At 47.1% G+C, this 21,384-nt stretch overlaps 1 protein-coding gene and 1 long non-coding RNA gene across 2 annotated transcripts; one reads left to right on the top strand and one right to left on the bottom strand.

Annotated features, from left to right (window-relative positions):
* Window positions 1-1,209: 1,209 nt before the first annotated feature.
* LOC120372279 (syntaxin-3-like) lies at window positions 1,210-2,100 on the bottom strand. The gene has a single exon (XM_039489249.1). It carries the CDS (start codon window positions 2,098-2,100, stop codon window positions 1,210-1,212), a length of 891 nt encoding a protein of 296 aa, XP_039345183.1.
* A 7,412-nt stretch (window positions 2,101-9,512) lies between these two features.
* Window positions 9,513-13,001, top strand: LOC120372280. Its single transcript, XR_005584831.1, has 3 exons — window positions 9,513-9,649; window positions 12,069-12,170; window positions 12,891-13,001. It is a non-coding gene; the product is annotated as an uncharacterized LOC120372280 (long non-coding RNA).
* The last annotated feature ends 8,383 nt before the right edge of the window (window positions 13,002-21,384 follow it).

The following is a 21,384-nucleotide window of genomic DNA, read 5'->3' as shown; positions in this document are numbered from 1 at the left end:
ATGGTTTTTTTACAGCACTGGGAGAGCTCTCTCCCAGCGCTGGTGCCTCGACTACACCCACAGCGGCGCTTTAACATCAGTAGTGAAGACATACCCCTTGTCTCTCTCTAACAACATTAGACTGCATTCTTATGAAGATGACTAGATTAGATTAGATCAGATCCGATCCTTGGGAAAACAGCCTTGAGAGTTTTTGCCAACATGCTCACATGCATTACTTTTGCACTACACCGAATCAATAGGTACATAAAACATGAATTTTGAGCTGTAATATTGTTAGCCTGCATGGTCTGTAAGCACTAAATGAACAATTGCAAAATTACTGATAATATAATAAGAGCTGGTTTTGTTTCTATCCTGAAAGTATCATGGAAACAGAAAGTGAATCAAATGAAAGAACAAGTCTGAAATTGTGCCTGATGGCAGCTCCACCAGAAAACTGTAAAATGGAATTGCAAAGGATTAAAAAACCACTGTTGCATTTAATCCTTTCCCCTCATTTCAAATCCATACATACAGTGTGAAGGAAAGCACAGCCCTGTAACAGGAGTTTGAAACAAAAACTACTTATGTAAACATCCACACACTTCATTCATACTGCAGGTATTTCCAGTCACTGGGAGAGTGATGGCACCAGGAGTGGAAGCATTTTGCAATCCTAAACACTTGTTTGTTTTATAACAAAATACGACAAACAATGAGTCAACCCCATATTAAAAATCCAAGTAATAAAAACTTGACAAAGTGCAGAGATTATGGTTTTAAACCTGGGTGGAGGAGCATTATAATCAACCTGTTGTGTGCTTTATAACAACCGATGATACAATGCAAATTTTAGCAGGGTCTTTTTTATGCAAAGTTTTATTATTTCTTTTTAAAGTTATATTTGATCAAAAACTCAAATATGCCTTTCTTATTAACGTATATTAAATGTCTTAAGGACTCTGTTGAAGATAGAACATGCCATCATCAAAGAATAGTGGAAACATGAGCTTGATTGCTAGTGTCCTACCAAAACACTCAGTAAAATCCTTCTTCATATGAAAGACACAATAAAACCTGCCTTCAAATCCATCCAAATCATGGGAGACTCCCTTCCAATGAGTCTGCAGGGCTAATCCATGCTCACTGCCCTCAAAGAGCCCGGCTGCTGCCAAGTTCCATGTAACGTAGCCACCCCTTTCCCTTGCAGAGTCCGTGTCCATCTCACTACACTGTACCAGCTATGCATGATAAGCACGTGCAACAGGCACAGAGACCCAGCACTGCTGACAGTGCTGCCGAGATCCGCGACTGACGCTCGTACTTCAGGGCTTTCTTCACCTCCTCGTTGGACTGGGACACGTAATCAAGCGTATGCAGGACGTTGTACTCAATGTTGTTGATGACCTCGTGCTGCTCTGAAACCATCACCTCCAAGTGAAGGAAGAGCGAGTGCAGCTCACTGATCTGGGCCTCTAGGTCCAGCAGCTGTTGGTGGCGTACTTGGGCCATGGCCAAATGCTGCTTGGCCTTAAGCACTTCCAGGTCCTGGCCCACAATCCGAGGAGCCACAGGACTTTCCACTAGCTGATTAATATCCTCTTCATGTAGGCTTAAGCCCGCCAGCTCAGTTTGCCTCATGATCTGCTCCTTCAACTTCTCCACGTACTCCATCTCCTTGGCATAATGGTGAGTGATGATGTCTCGGTACCTGCTGATTAGGACGGAGAGCTGGTTCTGGTGGATGCGGTATCCTGCCAGCCACTGTTTGCTGTCTCGGGCCAGTGTGTCTTGAATCCCATAGAGCTTAGGCTGGATGACTTTAGCCTGACTAGTGAAGGAGGCTTTAATGTTACTTAGCTCTTTCTTTTCTTCATAAACGCTCTCCTCGGTGGTGCAGCACAGCACCCGCTGCTGCTTCTTGTGGATGCTCTCTGATAACTCCTCCAGTTTACTCAGGCCCAGCGAGAGATCTGACACTTCCTGGAATATCTTGCTCATGGGATTGGTCTCATCCTCCTTGAAAACAGGGTTATCAAATGAGAGAGTATCATCAATATCCAAAGAGTCCTCATCTTCATTAACTCGGATCCTCAATTCCTCCAGTCTGTCCTTCATCTTCAGCTCCAGCTGCTGGCAACATCTGTGGCAGAGGGACACAAAATGCACACATCAGCTTTGTAAAGAAGTCAGAGAGAGTTAGGATCTTTTGCGTCAGTGGAGCTGTTAAAATCTTCCCTCCCAGAGCTAGAGCAAATATTGACCAAGGCAATAGGCTTACCCTGAGTTTACTCTGCATCACATGGCTAACTAATACCGGCTAGGTTAGATTGCATGCCAACAGTGGGCGGAACGCTTCACTGCTATACGGAAACTGCAGGAACCAACTTTGTTATAACAATCACAGGAAAACATTAAGGAAAGAGAAGAGCGTATAGTCAACTAACCTGATAACAAGGTGACAGAATGCTAGTTCTGAAAAAAACACAGCGCTCTGATCAGATACAAGAAAAACTAGAATTCACATAAATGCCGTCATACAAAACTCTTTTTGACTTTCAAAGTATAGGATCAAATAAGGATGTGTCTGCTGAGCTTGTTTGGAATCTTATTGTCTTGGAGATTATCAATCAGAATCTGTTTGTCAAGAAAAAAAATCACTTAAAGTCTGATTCCCTCCAATCATAAATAACTGTTTTATGCCACGTTTAAGAGAAGCAAGAAAGAGCAGTGGAGAAGCATACCAATCTATTGAGGGAAAGGGAGAAAGACTAGAGACATGTTTATGAGGCCTGGTCTAAACTGGAAACTTACATGGGTGCAGCTATGTCTCTCAGAGATGTGAAAAATCCACACCCCTGAGAGATAGCTATACTAACTAGCACTAGGTCTAGGGAAGAATTCTTCCATCAACCTAACTACAGCTGCTCTGGGAGGTGGATTACCTACATCGACGGGAGAACATCTCCTGTTGGCATAGGTAATCTCTACACTGAAGCACTACAGTGGCACAGCTGCACCCCTGTAGGGTTTTTAATGTAGACATACCTTAAGGTTGCACTTCCTCTGTAAAGCCTACGCTGGAGGACTACATTCAGTCTTGAGGCAGTAAGGGTTAAGACTAGCGCAGAGAGTTAGTTAGATGCTTCTTTTGCTTTTCCACAGAATACATTCTATCCATGTCATTTCAGCAAAGTTCACCTGACATCATTGCCTATTGACTTCTCCTGTTACTTTTTCTTGTGCCATAAAGTCATGCGACAGGAGTTAATTCCCTCTTCCTGTAAATATTCTTTAAACGGTATGTTACTTATCGCAGGTAAAGTACGTAAGAGTACCCAGAACAACAACAATGAACAGTCGTGCGTTTCAGAGATCACTAAGTCCCAGACCAGAACTTTGGCAGCACTCCAGACTCTAAGATCTCTAACTCAGACTTAGAGCATCAGTTTTTTCTTTGGTGCACGGATAATTTTCTGTGTTTCACTCTATGGGTTATGGTAAAGCTCAGAGCTTATGATTGTTGGTTTCAGCGACACTAGTAAACTGGTATCGGTTTATCTGTCTTTTAACAGGTTCATAGTAAGTCACAAAATGAAATCATAACTTTGCATTTCTATATTACCTGTCATCAGAGGATATTAGGGCAGTTTACTAATCTTAATTAATTAAAGTCCTGATCCAACTACCATTCAAAACACCCCTGGAAAAATATGCAAATAGTATTAGACTTACTTTAAAAATGGATAAACTGAGACACAGTGAAGTTAAATGACTTACCCAGCGAGTACGGTAGGTCAAGAGTCCTGGCTCTCATTCACCTAGTCTAACCACCTACAATCTCTCTCTTTCTGCCAAATCCCTGACTTCCTGCTGAGCTAGAATACTATCGGCCACAGCCTGACCTCATTTACACCTGTGCAAACCTGAATTAGCTCCACTGAAATCAGCTACCTCAATTTTACACTAGTGTGGCTGAGAGCAGAATTTGGCCCTGTAAATCTAGCAACCCAATGAGAAAAATAAAACCCTTTATCACCAGTCTTGGCAATTCTAGTTCAACTCTACTTGAACTCTATTTTTTGCATCATTGTGGTACTTGGGCTGAAATTTCCTGTTTTCTATGAAGGATAAATACATATTTAATATATGCTGAAAGGGGCAGTTTAAACTTTTGGTAAGATGCACCATTACTCCTGATACCAATAGCAAAAAACCCCACTTTTTTTAATCACAATAAAAATTAAGGTTAGGACTAATTAACTTTTGACAGGTATCCTATTATTCCTGTATGGCTATAATTGACCAGAGATGACTGTTAAAAAAGGTAAAGGCATCAATGCACTGAAAGGAAGAACCTGACCCCTTCAAACTAACTGTAATGAGTAATAAAAGTCCATTTATAAACCACATTCATATAATAACCCATCTGAGAGCTATCAATGTGCTTTGAAAAACAGCTCTCAGTAATGATATAATTCGGGGGAGGTAAATGACCATATTTCATGATAAACTTTTATTGAAAAGATCAGATTTAGGAAAAATTGTTTGTTTCCTCCACCACTGGAAAAGGCTGAAAGCATTTTAAAAAAGGAGAACTGCTGATGGGATGATAACTGGTAATTATCAGAAATTTCAGAGGATGAGTGCAGAGATTCCAGGTGAAATGGAAGCCCCGGCTCTTTTTAATTCCACCTGTAAATCACTGTATCTGGTCATACAGATTTTATGAGACTAGTTCATTTCTGCTGTAATATCACTGAAATAACGAAAGTATTATTTTGCATATTGTAGATGTGCTCACAATGTGCTAGGCACCTTCCAGACACAGGAACACATATTTCCCACCCCTTATATAACACTTTTCATCCACAGGTCTCAAAGCACCTTGCAAAATATTAGTATATCAATTGCTGAAATAAGGAAACTGAGTCACGGAGCGATTAAGGTCTCAATCCTGCAAGGTGCTGCGCATTTTAGCCCCAACCCAACAAAGTATTTAAGCATGTGCTTAACATTAAGCGCATGATTAGTGCTACAATGGTTTGCTTTGCCGGATTGGAGCCAAAGTGCTTGGCAGGCACCTTGCAGAATCAGACCTCATTGACTTGCCCAAAGTCACATAAATACAGAGCCAGCAAAGCACTTTAAGCACATGATTCATTTTAAACACCAGTAGTCCCACTAACTTCAATGGGATGACTCACATGCTTAAAGTTAGGCTTGTGCTGAAGTGTTTTGCTAGATTGAGACCACAGTAATCCATAAACAGATCTGAGAGTAGAAAACAAGTCTGCCCATCCATCCCCAATCAATGTCCATCCACTGGACCTCTCTGCCTTCCTAGAAAAACTGGGATGAACATGAGACATTGTGTTATGAGCACTATGTTTCTTTCTGTCCACATTCGTTGCCCACTTCATCCATTCCTGTGGGACTTAGAAGAACCACTGCCCATTTCCTGGCAGAGGCAAATTTTTCAAGTTTTCTTGCAGTTTTTGTTTAGAGAAAAGACTTCTCTGCTGACCTAGCCATTAGAATCAGTACTGAGATCGCAAGTAGGATTCATTTTTAAGTCATTCCTTTAAATATCTGTCAGTGTAGTCTTAATATCACAGACATGACATATAAACACACAGACCAAAAAACAACAACATGCATCCAAACATATTGGAAGCTCATATTTTAGTTGTCTATGAGTGCTGTAGGGGAGCTCGAGTTGTTCACTCCAGAAATGGAATCAGTTCCAAGCTACCCCCAGAGTTAGTTAGCAGGTGATTTGGACACTAGACTCCTAGCTGGGTCCATCTGTAATTAACATACGTAGGTGAGCAGATTTAGTTATAGTTTTACATGCTTATAGCTGGTCACGTTAAAAACCAAAACCATCATTCATGGAAATCTAGGGGCACTGGTATCTCTGACTATGAATGTTGCAGCTAAGGTGGCACAGCCCAGACAAATCACCTTTGCTTCTTCCAAATTCCTAATCAGCCCCCAGCACAATTTAGAACAACCACAGGCATGGCTGTCAATTATGATGGCCTGAATGGTTGCAGACCAGAGTGCTCCGGCAATGTACATTCCCATCACTGGGCAAGACTTTACACCAGAAATTGTGAGGGGTTCCTTTGCCAGCCCTATAGAACCACCTCTTCTCCCCACATACACACACTTCAGAGAAATCTGCCTGGATTTGGGCTTCTTTATCGTCTGGGGCAGTATAAGTAGGAAGGGTCTGGAATGCAGCTTAGAATCAGGGCCACCCATTCATATTCTGCTTTTGGTTACAATGGTGTAAACCCAGAATAAATCCATATGCTCTCCGTTCCAGTGTAGTCATTCAGATTTAACAGGGTGCTGAACTTGACTCATAAACTACACCATTAGAGGCATCCTATATATTTATATTAAAGCAAGCTAACAAAATAATATATTTTACTCTTACACACACACACACACACACACACACACACACACACACACACACACACACACACACACACACACACACCCCTAGCCTCTTTCAAGACTCCAGTCAGCTCTGCAGGTGACTTGATCCTCTCTCTTTGTTGTACTTTAGAGAAACCTGGCTCTGTAATGAATGCAAATGCTTTGCCCAGACTGACTTGCATTGCTCTCTTCTTTCCCCTTCACTTTTGTTAAAACTTTATTTTCTGCTCCCTCCCATCCCATGCTTTTCCTTCTCCTTCCCCACAACTCTTCCCAGGGCTGATACTGACATTTTGTTAGTGAGCTAATTATTCCCTGTGCACAACATCTATTACCCATCCAGATGTATATATCTCAGCTCCTTGAAGTAACCCTTACGCTTTAACGTTAAAAGACGGATAAGCCCTCTTTTATTAATACTACTGAGGCTTCGTGCTCAGCTTCCGACACTCTCTGATTGGCCAAGCACTTGGAAATGTAAGAGACTTTTAGTGTAAAGGTCACAGAGTGTTTATTTTAAAGATGGAAAGGTTTGGAATAGACATTTTCCTTTTTACCTCAAGAGCTCATTTTGTTGCAGACCAGTCAGCTTTCTGATCTTGATACAAAATCTTAAGTTTTAAGCTTCCCCAATATGCATTTAATGTAGACCTCAGTTTAATATGTGAAATACCAAACAATTAACAATTATTAAAAGGGCTGCTTGTCATCTTTTTGACTAAGGTTAATCTATAGTGCCCATTTAATCTCTGTCAAGTCCTCTATTCCATTGGTAGAGAAATGGATGCAGCAATCTACTAAGTCTTCCTTCTCTAGTTACCCTGACCCTACATGCTGTGCCATCCATTGAAAAGCAACATGGCTTTGTAAAAATGTGTGCTGGGGTGTACTTGGCCTTTGTGGCCCCCTGCTAGAGGCCCCACAGTCCTACCACATCAGGCCCCACGAAAGCAGTAGCAAAGGTGGGTCCTCCAGGCCTGCCTAGAGAGGCTGCATAGACACAGCTAGACAGGGCCCAGCAGGCTCAGATAAAAGGAGCTACAGGGGCTGAGCAGGGCAGTTCCTGGCTGGGACAAGATGGGCAAGGAAGGGTGCTTGTTGTGGGAGTGCCAGAAGAGAATCAGAAGATGGGTTCTAATGATACTTATGTTCAGTGAGGAGGAAGAGGATTTGAGAGCTTCAGTCCTGAGGTCAGGGTGAAGAAAAAAGGGGCTACATGGGAAAAGGCCCAGGGAATAGCAGCAGCAAACTGAAGGAAGTAGTATGTGGCTGCTGTGTGTAGAGTTGCTGGGCTGGAACCCAGAGTATTGGATGGGCCTGGGTCACCCACCTACCTACAAGCCAAGTGGCCTGAACCCATAGAAGGACTAGGCTCTGTTTGGAAGCCCAACTGAAGAGCAGGAATTAAAGGGTTCCAGAGACAGGGCTGAAGATCCTGGTGAGGGCAGACAGTGTGTTGAATTCTTCGCTATCCCAGGAGAGGTTCATCCATTTTTGACTGAATGACTTGGCTGGAGGGCTGAGCCACCGAAAACCTAGTAAGGTCAACAAGCTACAAGGGGTGTCTGGAGCAGGCGAGCTTGAGTGAGTGTCCTCATCTCAGAACACTTAAGGCCTTTTGTGACACTCTCACTCATTTTCAGTGGGGATTCCCATAAACACCCCTGAATTTTCCTTTGAATCTCTGCTATTCCAATAACTCAAGCTCCCATCCTTGGGGTTATGCTTGACTCTCTCCTTTCCTTCCCTCCTCACATCCAAGCTCTTGCCAGAACTATTTGTTTCTCCCTCAGTAATATTTTTCTAAAAGAATCCCCTTTTCCCCACTCTCCGCTACTAAAACCTTGGTTCATACCAGGATTCTAGCTTGCCTACCCTACTGTAACCTCCTCCATTCCAGTTCCCCTCTTCACCCTTCAACCTCCAGCAGCTAAAATCCTACCCTGCTGCTCTGATCATGCTTAAGTTCCTTTGTGGACTCTCTCTCTTTTCACATATAAACTCCCCCTGACTTCAATAAGGACGGGTTTAAACCTCCTTTTGAAACACTGCACCACTCTATCCCTGCTTGTAGCTCATCTCGTCTCTCCCCTGCACTTTGCCTACTTTTCTCATCTAGTTTCTCCTTTTGTTTTCTCTTCCCATTCTCCCATCTGTGCCTATATTTACTGAAAGCTGTATACAGGATGCATTAGGCCCACCAGCTTTCCAGATACATTTGAGATCAGATGATTCCAAAATACTTTCCTTACCTATGGATGGTCTGAACTAGTGAGATAAGGCATTTCAGTATCTTGTTTGTGGTATTAATATATGGTGTTGTATCATGACCGGGGCTTGGGCAGCCAGGCACAGGGGTCAGAGCAATGGTATAAGAATGTCCATACTGGTCAGACCAATGGTCCATCTAAGCCCAGTATCCTGTCTTCTGATAGTGACCAGTGCCAAACGCTTCAGAGGAAATGAACAAAACAGGGCAATTATTGAGTGATCCATCCCCTATTGTCCAGTCCCAGCTTCTGGCAATCAGAGGTTTAGGGACACCCAGAGCATGGGGTTGCATACCTAACTATCTTGATTCTGGCAATGATGGACCTATCCCCCATTAACTTATCTAATTCTTTTTTGAACCTAGTTATACTTTTGTCCTTCACAACATCCCCTGGCAACGAGTTTCACAAGTTGACTCTGCATTGTGTGAAGAAATATGTCCTTATGTAACATTTCATTATTCATTTTCTCCACATCATCCATGATTGTATAGACCTCCATCATATCCCTCTAGAGTCATCTCTTGTCTAAGCTGAACAGTCCAAGTCTTTTTAATCTCTCATATGGAAGCTGTTCCATTCCCGTAGTGATTTTTGTTGTCCTTCTTTGTGATTTTTTTTCTAATTCTAGTCTCTCTCTTTTGACATAGGGTGACCAGAACTGCATGCAGTATTCAAAGCGTGGGTATACCATGGATTTATATAGTGACATGATTATATTTTCTGTCTTGTTTTCTATCCCTTTACTAATAGCTCCTAACATTGTTAGCCTTTTTTGACTGCCACTGTACACTGAGCAGATGTTTTCAGAAAACAACCAATGATGACTCTAAGGTGGTCAGGCCTAATGGCCAGAGCAGTGGGGTCAGAAGCCTGCACCAAAGGTCAGAGCTGGAGTCAGGAACCAGAGCCAAGAGTCGGAGCTGGGGCCAGGAGTCCAAGAGGTAAGTCCATCATTATGGCTGATGGAGAAGTCCACTTTGTTGCACAGATACTTCCTGGAACTCCTCCTGGGCTTAAGTAGGATGCCTGGACCACTCAGGGGCCATGAGAGAAGCTGTCATTCATCTTCCAAGGCAGTACTTCCTGGGGTATTTATCTCCACAGGGTCTATGTGGTAATTGCATGCAGCCAGGAAGTGGTGCGGAGGCATCAGTCACCCTTACCCTACAGATCCAGCTTCCAGTCCCATCCTCACAGAACCTCACATCATGAAAGATTCACTTCAAGCTATAGCATCAGAGCACCATTCACTCAGTATTCCCACATCATGCTCTTTGTGAAGGATGTATGCGGGAAAGGTATCATCACATTGCTTTGGAAGTCATTTGGAGGCCAAAATGTCCATCAGCTCTGAGCTAAATGTCAGTCCATTCGCACTGAAGCCACTTGTGTATCACTCATCTAGATGTCCTATGCACTGTGGCCTACTGAATTAAACATAGGCTTAGAAACCAGCATACCTAGGCTCCAACCGTGGTTCAGACAGTGCTTTTACTTGTGATATAGGGCAAGTTACTTAACTGCTCTGTATTTTAAGCATTCCCCCTTAGTAAAATGGAGGATAATGCTTACCCACCCATGTAAAGAGCTTTGAGATCTACAAATGAAAAAGTTCTATATAAAGCATAAACTATTAAGTTCTCTCTCAAACAATCTCCCTTGAATCAGTTCTGACAACCTCAAATAGTGCTATAGGGAAAGGTGAAAAGGCTTAAATAAAGGGAAAATGCATTGTTGAAGTCATTTCTGTCTAAGGTCCTATCGCTTTGCTCTTCTTATTTGTCTCTGGCCTTCCTTACTGACCTCCCACAAATTATCCTTACTGGTGTTTTCCCTTTAAGTGACTTTCACAGCTGATCACTGGAGGCATACTCCCCTTGACTGGCATCTTTATCTGCATAAAGTATGGGAATAATGTAAATAAATCAGCAGTGCTACTCACTTGATTGATGTGGTTTTCCATCTCTGACATGGTTACAGCAGTAAATGCTGGAGAACATTGACACTCCCTGAATGTTTTCTTTTAACGATCCTCACTTCATTGGCAGGTTTTGCAACATCTCTTCCTTCTTTGACACTTAACTAAAATTTTGTTAAAAATTAAAAAATAATAATAATAATAATCAGAGGTAGAGTGTAACAAGCTCTTACTTTTTGGATTAATAGTTAACTCCCAGAGCCCCAAATAATTATAGTTGAAACGAGTCACCTGCTCTGGGAAAGGCAGAGAACAAATCGTTGACAGCTGCAGAGCTGCTCTGTTGGAGACATTCTGACATGATTGAGATCACTGGAAAAATATTGCTCCCTGGAACCTTGGGAATCCAGAAAAGAGTTAAAATCCAAGAAATAGAAGTGGGGACTGGGTAAGACAGGTACTGATGCCTAAAAGCATTGAGAACAATTCCCAGTAAATGCACCAAAACTTTTCTATGGAGTTTTCTTAAAGTTTACATGGACTTTACATTTGGTGTCTATGGAGGAGTATAAATGACTGCAGGCTGGCTCCTGAAGGCAACCTTTGAATGCCTTGTAATTAATCTACAGGGCACGCTCATTTTGACATGCCTGTGTACTGTATGCATATGCATGTCAGATCTGCTGAAAGGTTGTAGGGAGGCACTACCTGAAATGAAGACACAATCTTGCTATAGAGAGAGACATTTTAGCTATCTCCATTTGTATCCAGGGGAAGGGGGGCAATACATGATGGTATAATGTGATATAAAGGTTTTATTTGCACACGTTTGGAATAGCAGCATCATTCACGAGTTGTGAAGCTGCAAACGAGCAATGCATGTCATCCCAAATGACAAATAAAACATGGGGCAGATCACTCACTGTGGGGAGGGTAAAAGCATAGGCCTCAACACAGGAGTGACTTTCACCCCAATGAAATGGAGGGGGAGTGGTAGCAATGGTCATAATCCACTGGGAAAGGGGAGAGAGAAGCTTTCAGAAAAGGCAAAAGGCCAGGTTTGCATCATCACTTCCTAGTCTGGCAGCTTTGGGTGCAGCCAGCCACAGAGAGCTGCCACAAAGGAATTTATGGCTAATTTGCGACTGAAACAACCAGTCAACCAGAGCATTTTTTAAGGTTGAAGGATGCAGTGTCTGCACAGAGGTGAATTCTGATGACGCAGCTGTTGCAGAATCTGGGAAAGAGGGTTCGTCTGGGCAGGAAGCCTCATTATGTGGTTATTGCAAATGCACAAAAGGCTGCCATGGAGCCCATTCCTCCTGAGGAGATGAGGGAGGAGCAGGAGGGTGTTTCTGGGAAATGCTGGCTAAAATGAAGTGGTTTAGCAGGAGAAGCTTCACAGCAAGCATTCAGATTTTTTCACCCTTTTTATGTTACAGTAGCAACTGCAGGCCTCAGTCAGTTACCAAAGACAAAGCTCAGATGCCTTCTGGTGGGAAAGGGAAATAAGTTGTTTCTGCAAGGACAAAGGCCACACAGAGGTTTGTAGGGTTGGGGCAATTCCCATGGTGTTGCCCTCCTACTGCTCATCCAGAACAAGCATCAGCAACAGTAAATAAATCTCCTGTAAGACTGTCACCATTGAGATGTCTCTTCTAGCTGTGGCAGATATGGCAATTCCTGCAATATCTTTGTGAGATCTTACTGTGTTAAGTTTCCATGTATCATTGTGGGCCAGGTATTTATGTAATTCCTCAGGGGAGGATGACTACAACCCACCAGGAACTAAGAACAGCCAGAGAGGGAGGTGCAGAAATTAGGCAAATTTCCTCAGGCTGTAACAGCTCCAGAGAGGTTCTACCATTTGGCTACACTTGTATATACTTCTTCAATCTGAAGTCTCCAGAAACCAACAAACATGAGAAAGGACTTTTGGATAAACAGCCTGAGTTTCAACTAACTCAGGGCTTTTTCTGATCTAGCAAACAGACAGGGGCCCCCCTAATTCCTCCTGGTAAGGGTCGGAAGAACTTTGGTCTACAGAGGCCCCATAAAACTGATGAGTGACTGTTGCTAAGCTTTTAGCATGTAAATGGGATCTCAGTGTTCTCTGTAATGCTTTCCCCTTAAGAATAAATGTGCTTGCTTAGAAAGAGCAGTGTGATATAACAGAGGGGAGGGGGGAATTAGGAGGGATGTAAACTGTTAAACAGTTAAATGGTTAACCAATAAGTCTTAGTCTTACCATTAATATATTGCAGTTAGTGTTTAAAACAGATTGGCAGCACCCTGGACCCCACCATGTGAGAGACGAGGGGGTGGCAGCCCCAACCACGACACCAACCCCCGCTGGGTGGGGATGGGTAGCAGACCATGACCCCTGCTGAGTGGGGCCAGGTGGCAGCCCCCGACCCCGGACTCAGATCGAACCCCACCCCTAAGACTGTTTTTGTTGTTAGTAAAGACACTTGACAAAGATAATATATATGTGGGCTACATTGTGAACTCGTTAACAAAAAAATGATTAACCAATATGATTTTAATAGTTTAAACAGGTACTTTTTAAAACAGTATTTACATCCCTGGTTCATAGCCTGTGAGGAGAAACAAAAGTGCAGATTCTGGCATCACTGCTGGGTTTACAATGGCGCCAGTGGTGCCATTGAGCCAGGCCCACGCTCGGCAGGGCCGCCCAGAGTGGGGGGCAAGTGGGGCAATTTGCCCCAGGCTCTGCAGGGGCCTCCACGAGAATATAGTATTTTATAGTATTGCAACTTTTTTTATGGAAGGGGCCCCCATAATTGTTTTGCCCCAGGCCCCCTGAATCCTCTGGGCAGCCCTGATGCTCAGAAAGGGCCCCGGCCTGCTCTGCTTGCACTGTGCCCTGAGACCCTGCCAGCCCACTCCCCTGCCCCACACCCTGCCCACCACTTGCTCCTCTCGGCCTGCCCAAGGGCTCTTCTCCACCCCTTGGCCTCATCCGCCGGTTTCTCTCTGCCTCCTGGCTGGACCCCAGTGCACCTCCAGCTCCAGGCAGTCTCTGCTTCCCACCACCTGTCTCCCTGGGACCTGGGACTGATGCAGAAGCCTGTGGCCAGCTGGCGGGGGAGGGGAACAGTGTGGGGGGCTTGGCTGGACCCTTCCAGGCAAGTGGGTCCTGAGGGAGCCCGGGTAGGGCAGACCTGGCTGATCGCGCCACTCCCAGGGGGCCAGAGTGATTCCCTGCCCCAGGACACTGGCAGCTCAGCCCGGAAGACACAGTTGCCTCCCAGCAGGGCCAGTGAGTGGGGCCAGGAGACAGGGCGTGGGGGAGTGGGTCTCTGGAGGGCCTTGGGGTGTGCTGGGCTGTGAGGGGCAGGGAAGATCTCTGTGTGTTGTGGGACTAGGGACAGGGGGTTCTGTGTGGGGTGCTGGGCAGTTGTGGTGTTGTGCAGGATGCTGTGCATTTGTGGCAGGGTTGCGGGGGGGCTGGGCATAGCAGCTCGGGGGGTGGGGGTTGGCCATAGGGAATCGGCGAGGGGTGTCCGGTGTTGGGCAGGGGTCCTGTGTGGTACGACATGGGCCCACCCCAAGGGGAAGGGGCATGCTGGCAGCACAGGGCCAGGTGGGCCATTGTGTGTCTGGCAACTGCCAGTTTGTAATTAATACCCTCGCACTGGGCTGGGTGGAGTGGGGCTGCCCCTGCCATGCCATGCACCATTGCCCCTGGCTGGGCCCTCGCTCCACGGATTGAACCCCCTGCGCCATGCTCCATTGCTCCCACGAAGGCCCACAACTATGTTTGGCGCTGGGCCCACAAAAGGTTAATCCAGCCCTGGCTGGCCTGTCTAGGCAGTCTGAGCTGTGGGGAATAATACAGTGTATGCAGGGAACTGTGCAGCCTGAAAAAGCACCAGTCAGGAGGGAGATAGATGTGGATCTCCTCCAAGATAGATGATGGCTGAGGAGCCGGGGCCTAGAGTAGGTATCCTTGCTGGACCGGGGAGGGGGAATACAGGCGCAGTTGCCCTGAACTCTAACACCAGCAATCCCGCAGGGGTCACTTAGCCCTCATATAATGTAGCAAGTAAGCAGCAAATGCCTGAGGTGTTGGCTCTCGGCACCCATGGTAAAAGGGTGAGGTACAACATAATCATAAAATTAAAAGGGCAATTTCCTCACAGAATTACTTATATACTTTAAATGTTAGGTTTAGTAATCCCCCAATATGGAGTTTAACGTTTATTTTAGTTTTGCACATTTTCAACACTTTTAGAACAAAACAAAAACCATTTAGCAACCCTTGTCTCCCCTCAGTGGTTTGAGCCTCAAGTTAAGCCTGTGCATTGATCCAGTCCTGCCTCATAGTACATCCAACGCCCCCTCCCCCAAGGGAAAACCGAGAATGAAGGGTTTGAAATCCTATTTTAAACACTTTCTCATTCTACTGTAAGTGGCATCTGATTTTGGCACCGCAAGTGGGTGGAGCTTTGGAAAGTACCACTATGAGAACCCCCAATCTTAGGCCTGGTTTGAGGAAGGGGCTATTACTGCTGATCTGATTAAAGCACGTAGTAGAGAAAAAGCTTAGTCTCAGCAGGAATAATGTCTGCAGGCAAACAATATTGTCTCTCCTTCTACCCACCTCACTGCCCCCATCAGAGACCGGAAATCCTCCAGGGCAGAGATGCAGTCTTGGAGAGGGACAGACAAGAGAACTGTTCAACTGAATGCATTTATGAAGCTATGAGGCTTTAGCAGCATGACAACGACTGCCGTTTGCAGTGCACTTTCATGGGTGTTTTCAGACCTGACAATTAATTGAGGTCAGAGTGTTCACGTGAAGCAAATATGAGCTTTTAACATGTTAGACCAAAAGCTTTACTGTATAACATTCTGCAGATTAATCAACCAGGTGGTTTTTATTTATTTCAACCTTTGAAGAGATGTTTTTATAACTCAGTTTCTCACTGTGTTTGAAGGAACTTAGGAATAGTAGAAACAGCTGGATAACATGCTTAGTCCAAACTGCTTCCTACATCTCAGGGGCCAGGCACCCAAGCTTCATCTGACCCCAGGCCATAAGAAAAAATCACCAGGCTCTCTACAGTATAGTTGTGTGTTGTCAGTACAAAAACCTTTGCAATATCCAACTCCAGAAAGGGGGCAACAGCATAAAATAGATGTAATATCAAAATAAAAAACCCAGGGGGCTACTGTCAGGATTGTACTAGTCACAGACATGATGCATTCATAATAAACCTCCATTTCTAACGTCAGTGGAGCTGCAAAGAATTTTTATTCTTTTCATCAGAGTGCTACAGAATCTAGGAACCCGCTGAATGTGGGTGCAGTTTGCAACAGAATATACAGGGCTTTAATAACTGCAAATAAATAGATATATGGAAGTGTCTATATTTTCAGACTAGTGTAGCTAAAGTGTAGGCACTTAAATCAAAGTGGTCTGCACCCACTGAACTCATTTCTGGAAAAAAAAAATCAAGCTACTCTGGTTTGCCTGTAGGTGGCTAAATATTGAATTAGGCCCTGTAGTGAGGCGGCCTGGCTCCCGGCCGCACCTGAGAGGGCCGAACCAGAACAGCCGCCGCCGCAGTGGGTGGAGCCACTGCCGCCTGTCCCCGCCCCCCGGAAGTCAAGGGGCGGGACAGGAAGTATAAAGGCCCAGCCCCAGCGCTCAGTTGCTGCCCGGTGGCCGGAGAGGACAGACGCTATGGACCGAGCTCCTGCTGGACCGAGCCTTCCCCGTGCCCGGTACCCTGAGGAGGACTGGCCGAGCCTTCCCTGAGCCCGGTACCCTGAGGTGGACTGGCCGAGCCTTCCCCGAGCCTGGTACCCTGAGGAGCTGCCCGAGCGTCCCCCTTACCCGAGTCCTGAGGAGCAGCCCGACCTAGCCCGCCCTCAGCACGTCGAGGAGCCCATGGTGTGGGACCCCGCTGCGGACCCCAGAGATGAGCAGGTACCCATGGAGGGGGGAGATGGGAAGTAGCCTGGGGGTAGCTGACCCCAGTCTGGCTACCGCAGATTTCGAGCCGATGTCGGTGTGTTGCGGTCAGGACCCCACCGACACAGCAGCAGACTAACTGCCGCTGGTAGGGCCCCGGGCTGGGACACAGTGGAGTGGGTGGGCCTGTGTCCCCCCTGCCACCCCACTCACGGGTGGCAGTCTCACCCTCACACCAGCGCTCAGGCATAGAAGTCTGGACTCACCTGTTGGGCATTTGCTCAGCTCCTGCCTAAGGACCTGAGCCCCTGAACTGTTGTTGTTGCTCAGCTCCTGCCTAAGGACCTGAGCCCCTGAACTGTTGTTGTTGCTCAGCTCCTGCCTAAGGACCTGAGCCCCTGAACTATTGTTGTTGCTCAGCTCCGGCCTAAGGACCTGAGCCCCTGACTGGTTGTTGTTGCTCAGTTCCTGCCTAAGAACCTGAGCCCCTGGACTACTGTTTGTGTTGCTCAACCCCTGCCTGAGGGCCTGAGCCCAGAACTGCTGTCTGTTGCCCCGCCCTGACTAAGGGCTCGGGCTTAAATTATTGTTTGTTTTGCTCAGCCCCTGCCTGAGGGTCTGAGCCCTTAGACTATTGTTCGCTGCCCCGCCCTGACCTAGGGCTTGGACCTTTGGAGACTGAACTGCTGGTTTAGGCCGTGTAATGAGGCGGCCTGGCTCCCAGCTGCTCCTGAGAGGGCCGAGCACCACACCGGACGTCTACATGTGGTGCCTTCTCTGAGGAGTCTAGCCCAGGATGTGGGCACGAGCTCTTGACGCCAGTGAGAAGGGGGCCGCGGGAGAGAGACCGCCCTCCCGAGAGATGGATCTGTCCCAGCTCCTGGCCCTCGTGACGGAGAACCAGGAGCAACAGCAGGAGGCCCAGTCGCGACAGCAACAGGAGCAGCAGGCTGCCCACCTCCAGCAGCAGCAGCAGCTCGTAGAGCAGCTAGGGTCCCAACAACGGCGGCTCATTCAAGACCTGGTGACCCAGCACCAGGACTTCCAGCAGCAATGTATCCAGCAGCTCGCAGCGGCGCTGTCCCGACCGGGGGAACCCCAGCCGGGAGGCGCCGCAGGGGCCCCGCGGCCCAGCCCCCCGATTCGGCTGACGAAGATGGGACCCGGCAATGACCCCGAGGCCTTTCTCATCACGTTCGAGCGGGTGGCCATTGTCGCAGGCTGGGCCCAGGACCAATGGGCTACCATCCTGGCTCCGTACTTGACTGGGACTGCTCAGACGGTCTATCGAGGCCTGTCTGTGGAGGCAGCCCAGGACTACAGCCAGGTGAAAGCCGCCATTCTGGATGCCCTGGATGTGAGTCCAGAGACTTACCAACAGTGGTTCAGAAGCCTGACCTATCCTCCAGGGGCCCGACCTCGGATGGTGGCCCAGGAGCTGCGAGAGACCTGCAAGCGGTGGTTGCAGCCCAACCGCCGGACGTCGGAGGAGCTAATGGAGCAGGTGATACTGGAGCAGTTCGCCCATGTCCTCCCGCCGCGAGGAAGAGCCTGGGTCCTCCGCCATAGGCCGGCGACAGTGGCCGCCGCCGTTGCATTGATGGAGGACTTCCTCGCGGCTGAAGCCCCGCTGGGTCCGGCTGTCCGGGCAGCCCCACCAGGGACAGAGCGCCCCAACACCATGAAGAAGGGGACACCCACCCGGACGGACTCACGAGTGTCCTCCCGGGAGGCGGAGGCCCGGACCCGGGCCGCGGCGTCCTCCGGGAAACCCACTTGGACCCCAACCCCCGCGCCAAGAGGGGACTACCGGGGCCCTCCGGGAGGTAACCCCGGTACCCAGTCACGGACGGGACGGGCAGACCTGGGGCTCTGTTTCTCCTGCGGGGAGCGTGGCCATTTACAGCGGGACTGCCCAGGACTGGAGTGTACCTTTGGCCAGGTTTACGCCGGGGAAGGCCGTGTCCGGCGTCTGCAAGCGGCCAAGATCACTGTGCCTGTGGTTATTGAAGGGCGCCTGACGGTGGCCTTCCTCGATTCGGGCTGTGGCCAGACACTGGTCTGCCAACACTTAGGCCCCCAGGCTGACGCCCACCTGGGAGCGATTCAGCTACAATGCATACACGGGAACATACGGCCCTACCCAAGCGCAAGGGCCCAACTGACGATTGATGGGGTCACCCGGCCGATGGTAGTGGGACTCGCTCCGCGGCTGGCATACCCGGTGATCCTGGGTCGGGACTGGCCCAAGTTTCCAGCAGTCCTACGCCGCCACGCCGAGGTCACACCCGCCTTTGGAGACTGAACTGCTGGTTTAGGCCGTGTAGTGAGGCGGCCTGGCTCCCGGCCGCACCTGAGAGGGCCGAGCCCCAACACCGGACGTCTACAGGCCCTTACTTTTAAGAAACTTCATTTGAAAATGGTGGACTGAGCTTTTAACACATTATTTTTCCCCTTTGCCAAAATGGGGGAAGTTGATCAGTTTCCATTGTAGAGTGCATTATACAGTTTTCCACGGCCATGGTATACAATGCAAAAGCTCACTTGTCAGAATACTATTGGAGGGAGCAGGATTAAAATCCTAATTGTGACAAGATGAGAGATTTTAACAATGTACAAGCTATGGATAAATTATATGAAGCCTGTTTCAGAGATTTCAAGGCCAGAAGGAATCAGGATGATCATCTAGTCTGACCTGCATAACACAGGCCACTGAATTTCAGCCTATAACTCCCACATCCTGCTCACGGATTCAACTGAAATGTACTAAAATAAAATAAAAACCCAAACAAACTAACAGCATGGATAAAAGTTATTTCTGCAAAACCTTAAGATTTTCCAAGCACCTGAGAATCCTAATCAAATCCTTTCACCGCTGATAACTTACAGGAACATAAATTAGTATTACAGCTGGTGTGGATTGACTAAAGTGGGATTGGCTCTAAAAGGAGCATTATTTCTTCCTATTATGGCTATTTGACAGATATCCTAGTTATTTTTCAATACATGTGAAATATGGGTTTAATCTTGCTCTTGGTGACCCTGAAGAAAAAGGCATCTCTGGTTTTGGAGCCTGGAATACAGATGTTGTAAATGAAGAGACAGATGCACAAAAGAAGGGAATTTTCATTTGACTGGGAGTTCCAGGCTGACGAGTGTCAAATAAATCATTAGACTAAATACAGAAAAAGCCTGAATGTACTTAAAATGATCTATTGCAGAAATAGCACAGGATATATTTATTTTGAGAGACAGCTGAATGGTAAGTGTGAGGTTATCACAGACATTCAATTAATGAAGGATATCTTTTAATAAGTATTTTTGAGTATTAAACCATCCACCTATGACTGATAGAATCGAAGGATGGCAAGCTTTCACTGAATATATGCCTAAAATACAGCCATGTGACAGGTTCTCTAATCTGTCCTATTCATATTTGATAGCGAGTGAAATTAATGTTAAAATGAATTATGAGTCTTGTACTTGAATAGCCAGAGTCTGGAATTAACACCCCATTCAGGAAAATTAACACAAAAAAACATTGTGGTTGGCAGGGAACAAAGGGTACATTCAGCCCTTGCAGGATGTTGGGGGTAATAAGATGCAAAGATGGAACAGGAAAACCAGGAACTGAACTCTATTCCAAAGCAGTGAGCACAATCCTGAATAGATATGGGATCCAGCCAATGGGCATGGCTTGAGAGACACGAGGGGGCACCCAGGCTTGTCTGGTACGACAATTGTCACAGCCCTGGGGTTAACTGCATCTCTGCCCACAGGGGTCAACTCCGTGGGTGCTCCAGTCCTGGAGCACCCATGAAAAAAAAAAGGTGGGTATTTAGCACCCACCGGCATCCCCCCCATCAGTATCTCCCACCAGTGGCCCCGCCGAGCAGCACCTCCCTGTCTCCCCAGTGCCTCCTGCCCACTGCGATCAGCTATTCGGTGGCATGCAGGAGTGCTGGGGGGCAGGGGGTAGGAGCAAGGGCAGGGCACGCTCGGGAGGGGGCAGAACAGGGCGGGAAGAGACGGGGCAGGGACAGAGTGGGAGGAGTCAGGGCAGGGGTGGGGACTTGGGAGAAGGGGTGGAGTGGGGGTAGGGGCTTGGGCAGAGCCAGGGAGAGCACCCCCGGCACATTAGAAAACCGGTGCCTATGCGTCTGCTGCCCCCTTCCATGGCCTCTTCAAAGGTGCCCCCTTAGAACTCAGATGTCTAGCTGCCACCTTTCTCAAGCAGGAACTCACGATCCTCTCCCTCCAGCTGAGAATTTTAGGGCTGCTATCCCCGTGCAGTTCACTGTATTATTTATCCCAGAAGGTCTGACTTTTGTTCAGTACCTTCACTTCTGCTCTCTCTCAGGGACAATGACAGAGTTAACCAGTGCCCAGCCAACTTTCATAAAGCACAGTACATGTATTTAGGATAAAAGCATCACAGGGAAACCATTTATAATCCAACAAACCGTCCTCATGCACACTAAACTTATCAGGGATTAGCCATCATCAGCATGGGCTCCTAGAAGGAGGCACGCACGCAAGTTTATCAGTTCCAGAGCGAGTCTGTTCACAAGTCAGATCAGGCTGAGTCTTTCTACAGTTTGGAGGGTTTTATTTCCCAGGCCTCATATACCAGGATCGGTCATTGCTACTTCCCACAGTGGGCAGGCCATTCATCCAGTTATAAGCAAGACAGTCCTGTTTTCCTAACGTTTGTCCCCTCTCCCGTACGAAGACAAAACCGGATGTGGTTTTGTCTAGTATCACAAAGGGGCAGTGCTGTTCTGAAGCGTCTGCTGCCCCTCCCCCACTGGCGT

Source organism: Mauremys reevesii, linkage group 9 (assembly GCF_016161935.1).
Source record: "Mauremys reevesii isolate NIE-2019 linkage group 9, ASM1616193v1, whole genome shotgun sequence".
Lineage (NCBI taxonomy): Eukaryota > Metazoa > Chordata > Testudines > Geoemydidae > Mauremys > Mauremys reevesii.
This window is presented reverse-complemented; position numbering and strand designations above follow the sequence as displayed.

Excerpts from the sequence above, each read along its gene's own strand:
- LOC120372279 (XM_039489249.1), bottom strand. The coding sequence starts at position 2,100 with ATGAAGGACAGACTGGAGGAATTGAGGATCCGAGTTAATGAAGATGAG.